The 20,753-nt window shown below is 40.9% G+C and overlaps 1 protein-coding gene across 4 annotated transcripts in view; it reads left to right on the top strand.

Moving 5' to 3' along the window:
* Positions 1 to 20,753, top strand: part of Cul5 (cullin 5) — a 277,814-nt gene that overhangs the window by 73,637 nt on the left and 183,424 nt on the right. For all 4 annotated transcript variants that reach the window (XM_067142608.2, XM_067142605.2, XM_067142607.2 and 1 more), the window contains one exon: positions 4,941 to 5,034. In XM_067142608.2, coding sequence (XP_066998709.1) covers positions 4,941 to 5,034 — 94 coding nt within the window. The remainder of the gene's footprint in view (positions 1 to 4,940; positions 5,035 to 20,753) is intronic.

The raw sequence follows: 20,753 nt of genomic DNA, 5'->3' as shown, positions 1-20,753 counted from the left end.
TCCCATGGAGGGAATTAGATATTTTTCCACCAATAGAGCATATCAAAAATCAGATCAAAAATTTAGAAATTTTTGATCTGTACCATTTGGAATTGCTAGGCGGGCATTAATTCCATTGTGGAGTTTTATCTCCCGTATGCAGTTATCAGACTGTGCCGCATAAGAGGCTTCTGATAAGTTCACCTGCATACACCCCAGCATAAGTGGGTAGGGTCTGACACATCCCACTCTGACGAGTCTAGTGTCAGACCTAAGACGAAATGCTGGTTAATAGAGCAAACGCCTGAAAAGCCATACATCTAAATTTTTGATCAGACCTATCTGTGTCGGTATGACTTAAATCAAGTTGCTTCTTTCTTTCTTCCTGCCTCTGCGGCAACTTATCTTCTTATTTTGGGTGGCACAACGCCAGCAAGGGAGTACAGGTTGTCGACAGAAGTAGGTTTGAAGCAGCCTGTAACAGCCTGTTTGAGGACTAAATCAATCTTCTTTGTATGAGCTGATGCACCCTGTGCAGGACCAGCATACTCGGCTTCAGCGAAACAGAATGCCAAGGCTGATGTTCTAAGTTCTGTCGGTTATTTTCTCCATGTTTTCCCAGTAAGCTTTTGCAGGAGATTGTTTGTTTGTGGCATTAACCTTAGTTTTTGTATTGGGGTGTTGTCTGAAGGTAAGAAATCTACCCAAAACAACCCCAAGATATCTTGGATTAAAGCAGTGTTGTAGTTGCTGACCATGACTAAAGATATTCAGTTTCATCCTTGATTCCCAGTTGTATAGATGGAATGAGCAGACTTGAGTCTCTGAGGAATTCAGTACCAGGAAGTTGTCATAGTAGCTTGATGTCCAGACCCAATGTCAACTTCTGTTCTACTTCTTCGAAGGTCTTCCCTTATGCAGCAATAGCTGTATCATCATTACAAGATATTAGAATCATTCCATATAGACGGTTTTCACTTCACAAAGGAAATATAACATGTCCTCCTATTCAGTACACACACATGACATACACATGTGTATACACACTGTATCATCTGCATAGATAAACTGCTTGGTGTTTCATGTAATGGTCGATTGTTTGTATAGTTGTTGTATAGCAAAGGGACTGGAACACTGCCTTGAGGGAGTCCTTCTTGAAATGCCATCTCTTGTTTTCATCACAAAGAGACTGACATAGAATCTGGAATTCTGGACAAGGGTGCCAATTAAAGAAGTCAGCTGAGAGTCCTTTTGTCAAGTTACCGCTTCTGCAGCTGTTTGTTTTGTTGCCAGGCTGAGTGGCTTAGACAGTTGAGGTGCTGGCCTTCTGACTGCAACTTGGCAGTTTCGATCCTGTCTCAGTCCGGCGGTACTGAAAGGTGCTCAAATACGTCAGCCTCGTGCTGGTAGATTTACTGGCACGTAAAAGAACTCCTGCGAGACTAAATTCTGGCACCTTGGCGTCTCTGAAACTGTAAAAGTAGTTGGTGGGACGTAAAGCCAATAAGATGATGATGATGATGATGATTATTATTATTATTATTATTATTATTATTATTATTATTATTATTATTATTATTATTATTATTACTGCAGCAGTTTTTTATGGTTAACTGTGTCGTAGATGGCAGTAACATCAATGAGAGTAAGGCCAGGAATAGTCCCTTCTTCAAAACCGTCTTGTGTATTTTCGACTAAGTTTAATATTTGATCACTGTAGGATTTTCCAGATAAAGCCATCTTGTTCAGAAATAAGTTCTTCATCAGTGTTGGCAGAGATTCTTTCCAGGAGCTTAAAGCTATGGCAAAGTAGTGATATACACCAAATTTTTTTAGGATTATTGGGCTGCTTTCCTGGTTTCAACTGATTGATGACACAGGCTTGTCTCCACAGTTTAGTGATCTTTAGTGTGATAATGCAGGTGTTGCTTCCTCATGGTTTTACCATTGAGTAAGAGCTGCAATGCCACTTGGTTGGCAGAAACAAAGCTGAAGTTTAATGGAGCACTTGTGGGATTGTCGCTAAGATTTTTCAACATATTCCATGCTTGCCTACAATTTTGATTCATATCAAGGTTCTCCATGACAAGTTGTATATGGACAGAAAGAAGTGGAAGAGGCTCATTAACAGTACCCAGGAAACTGGAACTGGATGATGATGATGATGATGATGATCATCATCATCATCATCATCATCATCATCATCATCATCATCAAGGTTTTCCAGTAGTGATATCCATTTTTATTTGCTGGACCACATGCATCTGTACTTTTGCAACAGCAATTGTCTTATCAGAAAATGGGTCATTTTTGTAAAGCTGAGGGTATTTGTCCAGTAATGGCTTTTTGTTAACACTCATGTCTGGAACATATTGAGTTCTACACCCTCTATTCAATACATAAGAGGTTGAACCTCTTTTTCAGTTATTTAATTTTTGACGTTAATACTTTCAATACGGAACAATGAAATTTTTATCTTTGAATTCTACACCCCCTTCTTATTGTTTTTCTTGATATCTTCATAACTGTCAACAAAGTCATCATATAACTCTGGTTTAGGTGAAATGTTATCTATGGCATTTATCTAACTAAAGGTAAGCAATACAGTAAATCTGATCGTGTAAGAATAAGGTGCTGAGAAATTATTCAGTGGAGCCATTGGTCTCTGAACATTGCAAAAGTTGGTGCTTGAACCATAGTTCAGTCCTATAAAGGGGAATTCAAGTTGTTAATTCACTCATTTAGGTAACAAATTGTCCAACTCCTTTGCTGAATGGTGAGCATTATTCCTCTGCTTTGGGGACTTGGTGTTGATGTCTATCTTAACACTGACTCTTCATTTATACATAACACATCATGTTACAGTACTAATCACCACAGAAACTCACATTAGTGAATACATCCCTCCGTATAGAGTTGTTGGTATCAGGAAGGACATCTGGCCATAAAACTGGGCTTCGTTTACATGAAGTGCCAACCCCTAATATAGGGAAAAGGCCGAGAAGAAAAGAGATTAAACATACTTAGTCGACTCTTCTTCCAGAGAGTTGATACTTAGTCGACTCTTCTTCCAGAGAGTATCAACTACACATTTTGTTACTCAGACATTGTACATACCTGTATAAATTTATATATGTGTCAGTTTACTTTGTGTTCATTCTTATTGCCATAGCACTCAGTCCACAACCGTTATGTATCAACAGGACCTACTAATTCCATGAGTCTATAAATTTTAACAACACAGAGCACCTTATTTTTACTTTTGTTCCAGAATTCTTAGCATGTATAATGTACTTGTATTAATTATTACTCACCTACATCACACGTAATATTTCGCTTTCATTTGCAACATTTCAACCACACTTCATATTGTAAAATTATGTTTTTCATAAGTCTCTTATTGCCAGAAAACATGTTTTAGGATTTCGCCATATATTTTGTGTATATTTTAATATGGCTGATGATTACCCTGAGTAGAGTTGAAACTAGTCCCATGTAATGTAAATATTGTAAATATCACTTAGTATTGAATAGGTGGAAAACTCTACTGTGCATTATTTATATGTTAACTGCTCGTCTTGTCAGGTTTTCGAGGAGTGCTGTGGTGAATGTCTTCAACAAGTGGTGAAACCAACTTTTAAATCACGTCCAAACGTCGAGGGGTTGGGCGGCCACCCCTCATTACAGATGTCGGACGTCATAGGCTGTGCAGACTGGTAACACAGGACAGGGGCGAACTGTGGCGGAACTAACATCAGACTTTAATGCTGGGCAGAGTACAAATGTTTGAACACACTGTGCACCGAACACTCTTAAGGTTGAACCTCTGCAGCCGACGACTCATGTATGTGCCAGTGTTAACACCATGACATTGACAACTGTGACTGAAATGGGCACGTGACCATCGTCACTGGACGTTGGTGCAGCGGCAGAGTGTTGCATGGTCTGATGAATTCCAATACCTTCTTCATCATGCCGATGGGAGGGTGCAAATCCATCATCTTCCAGGGGAACCGCTCCTTGACACCTGTACTGCGGGACGGAGACAAGCTGGCAGCGGCTCAAATATGCTCTGTTGAACATTAACGTGGGCATCCGTGGGTCTAGGGGAGCTTGTGTAAGGCACCATGATGGCCAAGAAGCATCATACACTGGTTGCAGACCACGTGCACTGGCGAGTTGCAATTGGTGTGCTGGCCCCACCTTACCAGATCTTAACCCGATCGAACACACGTGGGATGTGATTGAACGTAGCGTCAGCTCATCACCCCCGTCCCCGGAATTTATGGGAATTAGGTGACTTGTGTGTGCAGATGTGGTACCAACTCCCTCCAGCGACCTACCAAGGCCTCATTGCTTCCATGCCAAGATGCGTCACTGCTGTTATCCATGCCAGAGGTAGACATACCGGCTATTAGGTTGTGGTAATAATGTTCTCGCTTATCAGTGTAGGTCCAGTGGCCTTTAATCTGGCTATGTCGCCAGGTACAGTAGCTCGGTTAGTCAGTCAGTCACTAAGTCCTTGGTTGTACAGTGGTTCCTTTCGCTCATCTTCTGGTAGATTTATATTGTGTTTTTCATTTGTTGTTATTTAATCTAGTTTAGTGTAGCATAATTTATAGTGTAGTATTTAGTGTTTCTTCTCTAAATTTCATCCTCTCTTATAGGTAATGTGAGAAAGACTCATGTGATGACTAATCGGTCTATTGACATGCCTACTGTTCGCCCTGCTGTACTCTACCCACTGCCATAAACAAACATTACTGCCACCTTGCCCAAATGCAGTTGTATTGAATTTTGAATGAGTAATGTTCTTCCTCTTCCTGCTCTGCCTCAGCATCTTTAAAAGAAAGTAAACGACACAACCTGTTACCTCCTGCCTCAATATCCCGTTGTCTTATCATAGGAATGGCAAGACTCTATCTATGTATCTAATAGTACATTTTGTTTGTGTCTCCTAGTTGACGGACTGTTGTGTTAATGTGCTGGTGTCGACTTTCAAATCTACCATACTTGCTGAGTGTGCAGGAATGATTAAGGCTAATGAGACTGAACGTAAGTATTTCTGTCTACCTATGTAACTTTGTATTGACTCATTTTTACTGTTATTACATATATAATAAGAATGTAATGTCTCTCAGTACATACTTTTTGTGGTTTTGAGAGGGTTGATAATATACACAATGCAGAAATGATATACATTTAATTTAGATTTGAATTAATGCAAAACTGCTAACCCATCAGTCTTGCCAGTATTAAAGGAGAGACTTTCGGAATTTCCCTGTATTTGGTTTTATATCAGTTTGAGGAGCTGAGAAATAACACATTTTTAACCTCGAGAATACAGAGAGAGAGAGAGAGAGTGAACAATGAATTCAACTACTTTTCTTGTGAGCCACCGACACCACGCCCAGGTCCGCTGTTCGTGTCTTGCTAATAATAGCTGGAGTGTTTGGTACTTCAGGCCTTCTGTTAACTGTGTAGATTGCAAAATCATTTGAACAGTTCTTCAGCATCCTTCCACGTGCTTGTTAACTGCAAGATTTTTTCTTTCGTGATTGTTGCTTCACTGAAATCTTTGAATTTAATTTCCTTACACCCATACCTACTGTAATTTGTGCCACGCATGTTATGAGACTTCAGTATGTGTTGCGTACCACTTCTAGGCTCCAGTAGGAGCATTCCATGTTAAAGAATAGACAGTCTCACAGTCAGTTGTAACTCTCTGCATGGAATCCAAAGCCACCTGAATGACCTAACTCTAGCACCATGCATGTTGTTTTGGGATCTCAGTTTTAGTGGCATACCACTTGGAGCACTAATATCATCATTTGTTGCCAGTCATGGTGTTACATGACCAAGGATTTTCTTTGTCTTGAATTCACTTGTTTCTACTAAGTGGTAATTGCTAAGAGGCAGATTCCTGTGGCATCATAATTTTTTCTTTAAAAGTCATCCTTTTTCATATTTTTATTTTGTTATGTTTTGTCAGATTTATGCTTAAATCTATGACGAAGTATTTTTTTGTATTTTTTAGCCATTATCATCAGTCAAGTTGAAATAACTAACATAATGATACTCATTTGGTTGCTAATTATACACTAAGAATCCTTTCTGTCACCAGTTGCACAGTCTGGTGTGGTATGCATGCAAGATTTTCTGTGTTAACAATTACTTCAATGCTCAGAAGTAGATAACCTGTAATGTCTTAATCCCATCTCCTACCAGTCCTTTGCTGGATTTCATACTGGGAAGATGATTCATACTTTTTGCTGCTTTGTTGAACACAGCAATTGCATATTTCAGTCTCTTACTGCACCTCCACTTGTAACATGCCTGTAGTTTTCCATTCTTTCAAAATTATCCAAGCCAATAACTTCTTTGGGCTCGAGCTTAACATTTAATTTAAGCCTGCCCGCTGTGTTCATAGGCTTGGTTATAGCTACATGTTCATGGTACTGTGCAGTGACGATTTCTGTCACACGATGACACTTGATACTAGGTTTCATTATATTTTTCATAAATCCAATCAGGGATGCAATGTAGCAAATTCTAAGAATGATCTTTACCATCTACGATTTGAAATTATTAAGATGGTGCAAAAAAAAGTTAAGAAAAGATTAAAAAATGGAGAAGTCAAAATAGATGACTCTGATATTGAAATAGATGAATTAGGAGATTATGATGGGTTATCACTCATTGAGGAGTATGATTGTCTTCTTCAAAACTAGACCAGGTCTTCTATGAGGTACATTCTTCAAATTGGAGGAAAGCTGAGAGCTTGCACAGGACATGTGATTGTGATGAGTGTTTTTCTAATCTTTACTTGTCTTGCATTGAATTTCATGCTTGCTTCATAAATGTTATCTATATTCATGTCTTGCCTTAACTTTGATTTTGACTCTGGTAAGACTGAAACTAGTTTCAACAAATATATGTAACTTTTTTAAGGTTACAACAAATAGTATTGAATAGGGGGAAACCTTTAGCATTTCTTTTACACTATTGAGCATTGAGTTTCTTCCAAGTCTACCGGATGATCAAGTGCAGTAGCTTCCCAGTTGTCTGTTTTAATATGACATTTCTTCATGTAGGTTTTTAGTGTATCTTTGTACCGCTTCTGTGGTACTCAATGTTGTCTTTGACCTTCCTTTAGCTGGGAATACAGAATTTGTTTTGGCAGATGGAATTCAAGAATACGAACAATGTGGCCTGTCCATCGGGGTTGGTGCTTGATGATCATGGCTTCAATACTAGTGGAATTTGCTTCTTCTAGAACACTAATGTTAGTGTGCTGATCTTGCCATTTCACTCTCAGGATCCTGCTCAGGCAGCATGGTGATATTTTTCCAAGCATCGTATGAGCCTTTGGTAGGTAGTCAATGCTTTACATCCATATGTAAGAGGTGGTATAACAATAGATTGGTACATATAAAACTTAGTCTGAACACTGATGTTATGATTATCAAAAATCCTTACTTGAACGTGACCAGAAGCCATGCTAGCACATTTGAGGCTGTGTTGGATTTCAACATCAATATTTGCATTTGCTGAGGGACGGCTACTAACGTTTGGGAAGTGTTTGATGTTTGCAGAACTTCTCCTTGGACTCTGATTGTAATAGTGATGGAGTTGGGTCCAGACCCAAAAGACCTAAAAAGATGAAATTAGGAGCATACAGTAGGTTCATCTTCTGCCCTGGAGGTGCGCTAAGAAATGTTTTCAAAATTCAGGTTCTGTCCGAGATTTAGGCCCTTTGCCCAATAGCGTATGCTAATATAGACAAAAATCGAATTTGTCTTACCAGGACGAGACAAAGCTCATTTCAAGTCTTATGACATGAGGAAGAAATCTCGATAAGTCCCTGCGGGACAGGAAACCACATTTTAAGGCCATAAAACCAACCGTTTTTGAGTTATTTGAAAACCACTGCCATCGCTCTTCTATCTTAAGTGCTGGAGAGCACATGATGGCAGGCTCATGAATGAGGCAAGCATTACAACTTCTGCTTGGGCAGATTAGCATGCAGAAAGATTATGATATTCTGTGAGAGAATTTTGCAGTGCTCGCTCTCAGTTTTCTCACATACAGAAATAGGATCAGCCGTGCTTCTGCGTGCTACTGTCTCATTTATAACTATGATCAGATGTGCACCTGTGTTCTATCAGACAGTTTTATACTGTTTATTGAACTACCTTGTATACGTCATACATATCTTCCTTTCTTTTATATCCAACTTGTATATTTTACCTTTTCAGACTCATTTTGATCACAACACAATTTTCGTTGTTACGATTTACTTTACATCGCATCATCGCAGTTAGATCTTATGGTGACAGTGGGATAGTAAAGGGCTAGGAGTGGGACAGAAGGAATCATGGCCTTAATCAACGTACAGCCTGAGCACTTGCTTGGTGTAAAAATGAGAAACCACAGTAAACCCTCTTCAGGGCTGCTGACAGTGGGGTTCATACCTTCTTCTTTCTTTTTCCTTCATTCAAGGGGTCTGTTTAAAACTTAGTTTTAGTGTCGACCTTGAAGGTCTTTTGCTACCATGTGTTTTCCTTCATCCCCACCTAGTTATACATGCTCCCTTCATAAAGTTGCGGGTCCTCCTTATTGCGTCTTCTCGGATGTTTCTTCTCTCTTCACCAGGTAGTCCCAGTGTAGAGATTTTGATTCTTCCCAGAGCCTAACATTAAAAGAGTATGTGTTCAGTCGATTTTCATATCATTACATTTCCTACGTACATTGTCTCTTAATACTCCAATTCTGTGTAGGTGGTTAAGATGGCAGTGTCCAGTCAGCAGTCTTACTACCCATCTTATATTTTCTCTGCTGAGTTCCAGCAGTTTCTTAGTATGCTTCTTGTTTGGGCTCTTTATTAGTTCTTTCGCAAGCCTGCTTCCTGGAGCATTTTTCTAGTTTTCCATTTGTTTCTTTTGTACCCATTCACCTATGTATAGTTGGGCTTGTTTATAAGAGATCCCACATACTGGTTCTGGGCCCACAAAAGGTGTTTCTGACCCTTTTCTTGCCAGTTTATCTGCTTTTTCATTACCTTCTACGCCTGCATGCCCAGGTACCCGTATTATTTTAACAACATCGTACTCTGACAGCTGCAGGAGAAGTATATGACAATACCAAACAGTTTTGGATGTAATCCGGACAGCTTCAAGTGCCGTAATGGCTGCTTGGCTATCTGTAAATATGAAAATGTTCTTATCTCTGTAGTTCATTTTCAGGTTTTCCTCAAGGCATGTAATGATGACTATCACTTCAGCTTGGAAAACTGTAGTGTGTCTGCCTAGACTCATTTGAATTGATCTCTCAGGTCTTTCCCCATTGATCCTCCCTCCTGTTCCCATCTCAGTCCTTGAGCCATCTGTCTACCACACAATAACACAATATCTTCTATCAGTTTTTCATCTGTTAATGTCCCAGTCTTCCTTTTTTGTTATCTGGGTCTCAAATGGTTTCTCAAAGATATACTTTGGAATCATATGATCAGCTGGCATGTGTAAAACTTCCCCTGTTATTACTCTATTAATTTTACAGTGTCCAAGATTGGGCCTTTGAGCCTTCCAGCATCCCTTTTGCTACAATCTGTATGAGCTCATTCTAGCCTGTCCCTCTTGAGCCGATACCCACACCAGTATTCTGGTAAAGAGGAAAAAGGAGAGAAATAATACAGGAAATGCGAGGAAACGAGTACACTAAATAACACGAGGTCTGGCAATCGAGACAGAGAAAGGCCACAAATCTCAAGTTTATTCATGAGTAAATTGAAGGGAGAAATTTATAAATGAAATATGCGAGGAAAGGCATTAAAAGGAAATACATACGTAGTGAGCATAAACATCCAAGTTCGACAGCGCTGGGTCAACCTTGAAGAGTGAGGATGTTGTTACACAAAGTCATCCACTTTTATCACTAAGGAGAGATACAAGTTCCCTCATTACGGGCGGACATCTAATTTCTATCATGTAAACATATTTCACAATTAAATGTTTAAACCTTCTCTCAGCCAGGCTTCCCACTTAATTACAAATGGTAATAGAACTCAAACCACAAAATTCAATTCCACATTACTCTATCTCTTCTCCTTTTTATATATATATCCCAAAACGCCTACACGGTCGATCTTCAGTTACTTATATTTTTTTTTCTTAGTTAATTATACCTTTCTTTAGACAACCCATCAGAACGGATTAAAAAGCATGCGTCAAAATGGACGAGGGGGCCGAGCAAATTAGTTATAAACCTCCATGGCTGGAAGCCACGTGACTGCACACACCATGAGTCAAGTATCGCAGAAGAAAAAGGAAAAGGAAACGGGGAATGAGAAATAAAATGATGGCCATAGGAATCAAAAATAAGTCAAATACAGGCCCGGTCTGGTACGAGCATAAATGAAAGGGCAATACAGAGACATCACATGGAATTAATAAGGGCAAAATATACATAATATGGTGCGGCTTTCTGCTTTGCCCAGTCCATACACATAACCCTCACGCAAGTACAACCAACTACCCGAACATAATTATAAATATGTGGCGCGAGGCCATTGGTCCGTCAAAGAGTAACTTCAGTTACAACAGTTTCCCCTCTAAGCAGGGTCACCAAATCAGACTGCCTCGATATAAAAGATGCCAGTATCCAGTACGAACGAGAAACATCGAACACGAGGTTCATGCGATAGACGAACTAAAACACTCTAGGTGTGCATGGTCACAGTTCGTACAGATCCAACATTACAGGTTCTGACATGAATGACAAACACTCATGAAATCGAAGGATAAATGTAGAGAGGCACATAAATACGAAGCACTGGGACCGCCCATCAGACAGTCAGATAACACGCCCAACACATCTACACACACACACACACGTGCACTCGAGGACAGAACAGCACGCACCAAAGGGTAAAATAAAAATGGCACCACAATTCTCATTGGTCACGGGGACCGATGAGGGGTTATAGCCCGTCGACCTATTAGGCCTTGAATGCTATTTCATAAACTGTTATTCTGAGACTGCATTGGTGTGGAAGTGTGTGGATTGTGTGGTTGGGGATCGAATTGGCCAGAGTGTGGCCTGGACCCGTTACGGGTAAGAGTCTGTTTACATGGTTGTATGGAGGACATCCTTGGGTCTGCGGTAGCGCAGGCCCTCGGTGTCGTAATTTCCTAAATTGGAAATGAGGGGGTTGGGGTTGGTATGAAGCTTACTGTAGAATTTGGTGGCCGCCCGTTCGGACCTATACTGAAGAGTGGGGAGTTGGTATGTATCGTGGAGGTCGACGTTCCTTTCGTACCATAGTGCGCCTGCCAGAGAGCGCAGCGCGCGGTTCTGTACGCGCTGCACCGCTGACAGGTGGGACTTAGCTGCTATGCCCCACACGGGACTGGCATATTCCAAGATGGGTCTAACCATCGTCTTGTATAACAGGAGCCGGTTTTCTATGTTGAGCCCATTATCGGCATTTATCAGAGGTAAAATTTGGAAGAGGCGCGTTTTGGCTTGCGCAACAATAGTTTTAATATGGTCAGCAAATGTGAGTCCTCTGTCTAGGGTGACACCTAGGTATTTCGTTTTATTAGTCCACCTAATGACTTCGCCAAAAAACATCAGGGGAGGGGGGGTATCAGGACGGCGTTTAGTGAAGAGTGTAGCACTGCTTTTGTCTACATTAATTTTTATTCTCCACTGCTCAAGCCAGGGCTCGAGGGTGGAGAGGGAGTCTTGGAGGTAGTCTTTAGCTTTAGGTGCCTGCCACGAGACAGAGGAGATTGCAGTATCGTCTGCATATAAATACAATTTCCCATGCGTAGGTTTTGGCATGTCAGTCATGTATAGGTTGAAAATAACTGGTGAGATGACGCTGCCCTGGGGCACCCCAGCCTCAATGGGGCGGGGGTCTGACAGGACAGCGCCAACCTGGACCTGAAATTTTCTGTCAGCTAGGTAGCTCGTCAGTAAGCGTAGAACGTAGGGGGGGAATCCTAATGTCCTAAGTTTGTAGATAAGTCCATCATGCCAAACCTTGTCGAACGCACGGGAAATGTCGAGAAAACAGACTCCGGTGTGTCGACGATGGTTGAAGTTCTTAGTTATCTCTTCAGTTAAGCGAGTTAATTGATGGACAGTGGAATGGCCTCGCCGGAATCCGAACTGTTCCTCGCACATAAGGTTTTTGTCGTCAATGATGGAGTTTAGTCTGCTTAAGAACAGGTTTTCAAATAATTTGGAAATAATACTAAGTAGAGAGATAGGTCGGTAATTTTGAGGGAAAGTTTTATCCTTGTTTGGTTTGGGTATCATGATGACTTTCGCGATCTTCCAGCAGGCCGGGAAGTGACTGTACCGGAAGATCGCATTGAAGAGCTTGGTAATGCAAGTCAGCGCCTTCCTGGGGAGATTTTTAAGAAAGGACGCTGAGACGTTATCGAGGCCGGGAGATTTCCTGTTCTAAAGCTGTTTTATGGCAGCGAACAGTTCAGTTGGCGTAATGAATTTGAAGTCTGGGGGGAGGGGGGTCTCGTCAGTGGCGTGAAGTGCGTTTTCAGATTCTACGTGCTCAATGAAATTGTCATCACAAGGCTCGACGTTGGGCGTGCACGCGCTCTCAAACGTGTCCGCCAGCGCGTCGGTCTTGTCCTTGTCAGAGTAGGCCATTCCATATCTACCATGAAGGGTGGGTATGCCAGTCCCGGTACGGGTAAATTTGCATGCCAACCTGTGGAGGGAGTTGTCAGCAGCGCTCAGACCCGCCAGTCTGGACCGCCACGCTGATGTCCTGTGGTTTAAGATCATGACCTGGAGGTTCCTTTTGGACTGGTTCCATCTGCTTTTAAGATATGGGTCCCTGGTCAAATGCCATAACTTACCGATGCGGTTTTTGATTTTTATTTGTGCCAGGATCGCCGAGGGGAGCATGTCTTTCCTGCGTTGTACGACGCTGGGTCCCTCTGCGGCGGCCTGGGCAGCGCTAATAATGGAGGTAGAAATCTGGAGGGCCAAATTGTCAATGTCAGCCGGTCCTTTCACACTGGGATTGCCATTAATTTTATCAGATAGTTTGGTGTGGTAAGTGTTCCAATTAATTTTCCGGTTATAGATAGGGATGAAAATGGGTGTATAGTTGGGGGATGAATCTAAAGTCATGAGGACGGGTTTATGGTCGGAATCGAAAAGGTCTAGGGTAGTGAGCTGAATAAACTGATGAAGTCTATGAGAAATGGCAATATCCAGGGTGTCAGGCCGGTGATTGGGGTTGTGGGGGAAGTGGGTGGGGCGATCAGGGCCGTGGGTCGCAAGATGGTTCCGGTCACAGTACTGGGAGAGTTGTTTGCCCCTGGTGGTGGTGATCCGGCTGTTCCAGCGGGGGTTCTTGGCATTAAAATCGCCCGCCAGGACTGTGGGAACCCCCATGTCTATAATACGGTCCAGGTCTAGCGGGTCGAACGCTACGTCTGGAGAGATATAGCACTTCGTAAGGTTGAGGGGTCCTCGGTGGGTGAGAACCTGGATTGTCGTAGCTTCCAGACCAGTAAGGTTGTTGGGGGTGGGAATTCGGTGGTGAGTGAGGTTGTGCCTCACGTAAACACAAGTGCCTCCACGAATGCGGTTGGGCCTATCATCTCTGTAGCAGATAAAGTTGCTAATACGAGCCGACAATCCAGGTTCCAGCCAGGTCTCGCAGACAAGGACAATACATTGAAGGTTAGGTCAAATGTTCCACCTTTACAATACTAAGATTCTTTATTAACTAAATATTTACATGATTTTTAATTATATCGGGACATGTTTCGTCTACCTTGTAGACATCATCAGCCATAAAAACTTTTGAGAAAAAGCTACAAGCTACAAAAGTTTTTATGGCTGATGATGTCTACAAGGTAGACGAAACATGTCCCGATATAATTAAAAATCATGTAAATATTTAGTTAATAAAGAATCTTAGTATTGTAAAGGTGGAACATTTGACCTAACCTTCAACGTATACTCACGACAATACGGGCTTTATAATGAAGTTTATTTTATGTAATGACAAGGACAATATCGATACTCTCTTCTCCGAGGTATTCTGAGAGTTCGAGGGTGTCCCTCTGGATGCCTTCGGCATTCCAGACGAGGACCCTCAACTGTTTAGGGCGCGTTTGTCTGCTGGTAGGGGCCATTAATCGCAGAAGGATAGTATGGCGGACATAATTATTTCCAATTTATCTGCAGGGGAGGAGGCCTGTTTTAGCTTCTGGAGGGTGGTTTTGATGAGAGAAATAATGTCACGGAACGAGGGGTCCTTGAATAGTTTAAGAATTTCCATGACATCAGAAATTTGTGCAGTGGGGTTGGGGGGAGGCTCGCTGAGGGGGGGGGGGGGGGGGGGGCAGTTGAAGAGGGAAGGTCGGGAAAGTTGTCGCTCGTGAGAGCTGGCGGGGCGGGGCTGGAGGGAACAGTAGGTTGGTGAACCACTGGCCCTGAGGGGTTGGTAGCATTAGCGAATGAGACATTAGCTCGAAGTTTGGCAGGCCTGGTAATGGGGGTGGGTCCGGAGGCACCTTTCTTAGCTGAGGGTAGGCGGTTCTGTTCCTGTGACAGGATACGCAGGTAAACAGGACAGCCTCGGTAACTAGCGGTGTGCTGTTCCTTGCAGTTAGCACAACGTGGTTTTTGTAAAGGGTCTCCTTTGCGGGGGCAATCCTGGGAGCTGTGGGCCTCGCCGCACATGACGCATTTAGATATGCAGCAGCTGCACGTACCTGAGAAATATATAAGAACAATAACATGGTCAGATAGGGATAATCACGGTTTAAATTTGCTAAAAACCTTCTGTTAGGTCAGAAAAGCAGTCTCATTTAATGTGGATTCCATCTTGTTGTTTCTCCTCGTGATCCCATTTAAAAAAAACCAAGGAGTAACCATCTTTACCAAATTTTGACAGGAAGCAAGGCCTGGAAATTAAAGATGGCGTAGCACTGCCATCTAACGACAAAACTCGAAAATATTGAGTTTTGTAGAGTGACTGAATTAAGCATATGACAGATATACAGGTTCGAGCACGAACCAGAACACGAGTAATGAATAACTTGCCGTGAGAAATGGTGCATTATACGACCACCCCTCATTGAAATGTGTCGAATCTTGGTGATCAAACAAGCAAACACATTTCAATGAGTGGTATAAAACTTATTTCTAAAGGCGCGCGCCTAAGATAGTCTAAAAATTCAAATATCATACCTTAAAACCTACCAAAGTACAAAGTTATATGAAATTGTGTTCAATGCCATCTATGACAGCTGATGGCAGAGCTGTTGAGGATCCAACCAGCCTTTGGGCTGAGGACTAAACATACATACAGTCACAGGAAGATGAAATTAAACAGCTCCACAGAAGAGAGGACCATGCACTAAACACTAAACGAATTAAGGGCTAATCATATCAGTCTTCATACTAGTGTCTTAGCAGTAATTTGTTGACAAGACCATCGAACATTCGCAACTAGATGATATTTTCACCATGTTGGTTATTCCTGTCCGTATTGACTTATATTCAAATTTCTATAAAATACTTTCCCGCCTTGTTAATACTTTACATATTCTATTATACCTAATTCCCGTACATGTTTCGAGAGCCAATTACTCTCTTCCTCATCAATATTCTTTGGACTTGGTACATTGTAACAGATATACTTATCAACACAACAGTTATATATAAAATCTTGAAATTGTTAAAATATTTCTTTATGTTTCAACTTACTTACTTACTTACTTACTTACTTACTATGTCAATTTATTACAGACTTTAAATAGAAATTTTCAAATCATAATTGGATATCAATTAAATTAGTCAACTATATGCTAAAATTTTAATCTGCTCTGCCCTTTGAACTTACGTCCTTATTACATCTAAAAAGAACTAAAACGTTTCTTTGTGTCTAAGTTTACATTTACTTTGTCATTTAATAAAAACTCTTGAAATAGATTTTTTATTATTATTTTTTATAATAAATAAATAACACCTATTAAGTCAGTCACTATGTTGAGCTTAAAATATTTCTGCTCTCTTCTTGAAACTTTTTTCTTTTCCTTAAGTCTGCTATATTTCTGAGACCTCTCATATAATTCGGAAATTCCTTCTCTTAACCCATTCGCCTCACATTTAAATACCATAGGAGTTCACTAAGAAATCACATTTAAATACCGCTCTACGGCTGTCGTCATCACACTATTATTTAGAAAATCATACAAAACCAACCAGTAAATATTCCTTTCTGAAAATTTGCATGGATGATAATGAAGTAATAAACTTAGCAATGCCGCTATTTTAGTACGTCTGCTGGGTGTGGTACACCTCAAAACATTCTTCTAAGTGAAGAGCTACGCCACACTTTTTGCACTGCCAGCAACTTTCACTTCTTTTACCCCGGCTGTAGCACACAACACACCTTCTTGTGACTTTTGATTTCTTCTCTGCATGGGGAATACGCATGGGAAAGTGGGCCCATGATTTAGCTTGTAATCTGATGGGGGTGGTACTCGCTGAAGGTCGACCTCGAACCGAGTACTCCGGCAACTGAACCGTCTCTAGTAGCTGCTGTGCAATGCTAGTTGTGATGTCCGTGTAGCTCGTCTTTCTGTTAGCAGCGATCTTGTGATACACAGTGAAGGAATTGAAAATACACATATCTAGGAGGTAAAAGAATATTTTCCTATACCCTTTCACTGTCCGTCGCATGACGGGGAACAAAGCTGTAACCTGATCCTGAAGGTCCCCTTCTGGTATTCAAGGCCACACTTGGGCTTTATCACTTCTTCCCTAGGGGTTTGTCTTCTCTTTTGTCTGAGTTTGCCTGTCCCTGTCATGTCAGCTGATTTGTGTTTAGAGGTGAGAAAGCAAACATCCTTGTTATCTTTCCACTTCACACATAACATACTGTTGGCAGCCCACGTCTCATACTCTCCACGTTTTAATTTCGTCTTACTGATATTGTGAGGCATGTCTTTTCGGTTCTGTCTAACAGTTCCAATTAGATTCATCTGCTTGTCGTGTAGCCTTTTGAATAAATCTGGGGAAGAATACCAGTTATCTTAAAACAGTGTATGTCCTTGGCCTAACAAGGGTTCACTCATGTTGAACACAACGTTTGTACTTGCTGGCAGACTTGGATCCATTACATCATCACCTACATAAATTTTGAAAGACAGACAGTAGCCAGAACTTGATTCACAAATTTTGTAAATTTTTATTCCAAACCCAGAACGTTTAGACCTATTACACTGGACGTATGAAAGGCAGCCTTTGAATTTCATTAGACTTTCATCTAGAGAAATGTCTTGTGAAGGTAAATATAACAAACGGAGTCCTACAAGGTGACCCAATCAGCCCAATTTTATTCAACATCATGACAGCAGACATCACAGAAATAATCACAGATACCTCAGCATTGCTTATACTTTACGCAGATGATATGGCAATCGGCTCAGAAAACATAGAAGAGCTCCAAGAGGTCCTCAATAGGCTCACATCATGGGTAGAAAGAAACTGTTTGCAAATAAACCACAACAAAACTAAACAAATAACCTTTAGGAAAGGAGGAAAACATGCACCTAAAAATACAATAACCATGCACAACAAACCTCTGGAAGTAGTGCCGAAATGCAAGTACCTTGGAGTCACCCTCCAAACTACTCTATCATGCTACAATATCCACGTGAAAGAAAGAGCAGCTGCAGCAATAAAAGCCATCTACAACATTCAACAACCTCAACAAATATCATTGGGTACAGCAATGCTACTGTTCAGGACAGCCATATCACCAATAGAAACCTATGGGATTAGCAATACCTGGGAAAAACTCACACTCAGCGACCTGATGACAATAGGAAAAAGTCAAGGCCCGATATCTCAAGAGAATACTAGGCATTAGGAAGTCAGCCCCTTCAAGGTTAACATATGTTCTAACCAAGGAAGACTACTTCATTGACGATATCAAAACACAGTTTTGTCGACCAAACATCAAGCCCTACGAGAATGCACGCCAAACTTTAAACGAGAAAAGGAATGCTATTTGGTCCGACTTCTATTCCACGGACGCTATAATGCCGGAAGAGTGGAAGCAAGCAAATTACGAGCTACGGCACGTAATTACACATTATGCCACTCATGGATTTCACCACAGATTCTGCCAAACCAAAAATTTCCACCAGCCGAACGAAGACTGTATATGTAACCTGTGCAACGATCATTGTGAAAGATACCATGCACAAAACAGCAAAATGAGGACAACCTCAATAATAAGAATGGCATTAGCATAGTTGACCATCTGTATAAAAACTGTTTTTGCACATTGTGCGCTTTCCATTTAATAATAATAATAATAATAATAATAATAATAATAGGCCTAATTTTTCTTAGTTTGTCACTACTATCGACTTGTTCATCATCAACAAAATGTAAAATTCATGAAATTATAATAAATCTTCCCCTGCTCATGGTTTCACAAAAAATAGGGAGTGTTTATACACTTGTTTTTACTCCAGTATAACTGTATTCTTGACTTCGCACTTATGACATTAGTATAACTAACGCAAAATATCCCCTAATTTCATTGGGCGTAATCTCAAACCATTTGTCATCGTCTTTCAACTTTTTTCTGTCAGGATTGCTCAACAGTTTTGCTGCATATGAAATTGTCTCGACAGATATTTTGTCAAACAAAGGATTCATGTATTCACAAAAACTGAGAGTTCAGATAGTGGCTGCGTATCAAACTTTTTCAGTAAGTTTTCACGAACCCCACTGTATTCATTAAACTTATGTACAACAGGTTTATTGTCACTTTTTGTCAAGTTCCAGTCAGTCAAGTTAGTCTGTGCCGAGGTACGAGCTTGTTTTGAAAGACTCAGCACACCGTCGTTATTTGCATCACTTTCCGTGTCATCAGAACTATTATACGCATCGCTAGTACTCGAACTAAGGACTTCAGGATCTATTTCGTCGTCACAAACATCACTGCCTTCAATATCACTCTCTAAAACACTATTAGTTTCTGTATTCCTTCTTCATCAACACCAGCACATCTGCTTGACGCCATGATGGCATAAAAGGCATTAAAAGGAAATACATACGTGGTGAGCATAAACATCCAAGTTTTACAGTGCTGGGTCAACCTTGAAGAGTGAGGATGTTGTTATGCAGATCATCTACTTTTATCACCAAGGAGAGATACAAGTTCGTCCACTCATTACGGGCGGACGTGTAATTTCTATCATGTAAATATGTTTCACAATTAAATGTTTAAACCTTCCCTCAGCCAGGCAAATTTTCAACGGGTTCTCGTAGATATTATGATGCCAGTTTTAAGTTAATGGTTATTAAACACTTGGAAATGCAGCCGCAAGAGAATATGGCACAGGCCTAACTAAAGCCAAGTGTGAAGACAAAGATAGCTTAAAGAATGTGTATACAAAAAATGCATTCAGTGGTCCGCAACAAGGACGCTTTATACAAGTCAAAAATGAAATTGTGAGGTATGTGCTCGAAAAATGCAAGGGTGGAATGGCCATACCGTGGTGCAATAAACTTGTTCATTGGCCTTCATTGTCCGCGATTTGGCCTGTACATCGCTAGCCGCTGAAGTTGGCTGAACCTGGCAAGAGAGACGTGCGTGTAGCAGTAGCCGCTTATATCTGACGCCGAGTAAAAGTACCGTAACAGTTTTATAGACAGTAAGAATATTTTCCTGACAGATCACCGTATTGTAGAGACGCATGGAATATGTATTGCCAGCAAATTTTCAACAGGTTCTCTTCGGTTCTATGATGCCAATTTTAAGTTAATTTTCATTAAACCCACGGAAATAAAGAATAATTGTGCGGCATAACAAAAGCCAATGTTCGGGGTCTAAAAATAGTCTAAAAATGCGTACTGTACAAGAAAGGCGTTCATATGATTTTACAAAGCACTTTTTGGGCCTGATTTAAATTTTTGAAGGAAAAAGTGGGGTTCGTCTTGGATTCGGAGATATATGGTGCCGTAATTTTTTCAGAATGAAATTGAACAAACACTTTCACATAATGTCGGATTTCAAAAAAATAACAAACAAATAAGCCATAGTGTGGATATCATCTGTGGAAACTCAAGCTTTGAACAAACTGATTGCCGTTTCATACCGATTTTAATGTGTATGGAGGTTTTTCTGACTTTTATACAAAATTCGGATATAAATACAATCCGCTATAGCGAGTAAATTTTCCGCTGTTGTGAATTCTCGCTATAACGGACTTCTACTGTAATTATTTTGTATTGAAGAGGTGGAACCCTTAAATTTACCTTACCTTATTGGAAAAGGTCAGACAAGCTTCTGTGTGCAGCTATCTCATTTACAGCAGTGCGATCAGACGTTCGTCTGCGTTCTATCATACAGCTTCGTACTGTTTCATACAACTCATTGAAGTAACTTTAATTTGTCATACACATGTTTTTATCTCTTTTTTTGCCAGGCTGAGTGGCTCAGACGGTTTAGGCACTCGCCTTCTGACCCCAACTTGGCAGGTTTGATCCTGGCACAGTCCGGTGGTATTTGAAGGGGCTCAAATATGTCAGACTCGTGTCAGTAGATTTACTGGGCACGTAAAAGAACTCCTGCAGTACTGAATTCTGGCACCGCACGTATAAGAACTCCTACCGTACTAAATTCTGGCACCTCAGCATCTCCGAAAACCATAAAAGTAGTTAGTGGAACATAAGGGCCAATAACATTATTATTA

This window comes from Anabrus simplex, chromosome 3 (assembly GCF_040414725.1).
Source record: "Anabrus simplex isolate iqAnaSimp1 chromosome 3, ASM4041472v1, whole genome shotgun sequence".
Lineage (NCBI taxonomy): Eukaryota > Metazoa > Arthropoda > Insecta > Orthoptera > Tettigoniidae > Anabrus > Anabrus simplex.
Note: the sequence above shows the minus strand (reverse complement) of the source record. Positions and strands in the feature narration are given on the sequence as shown.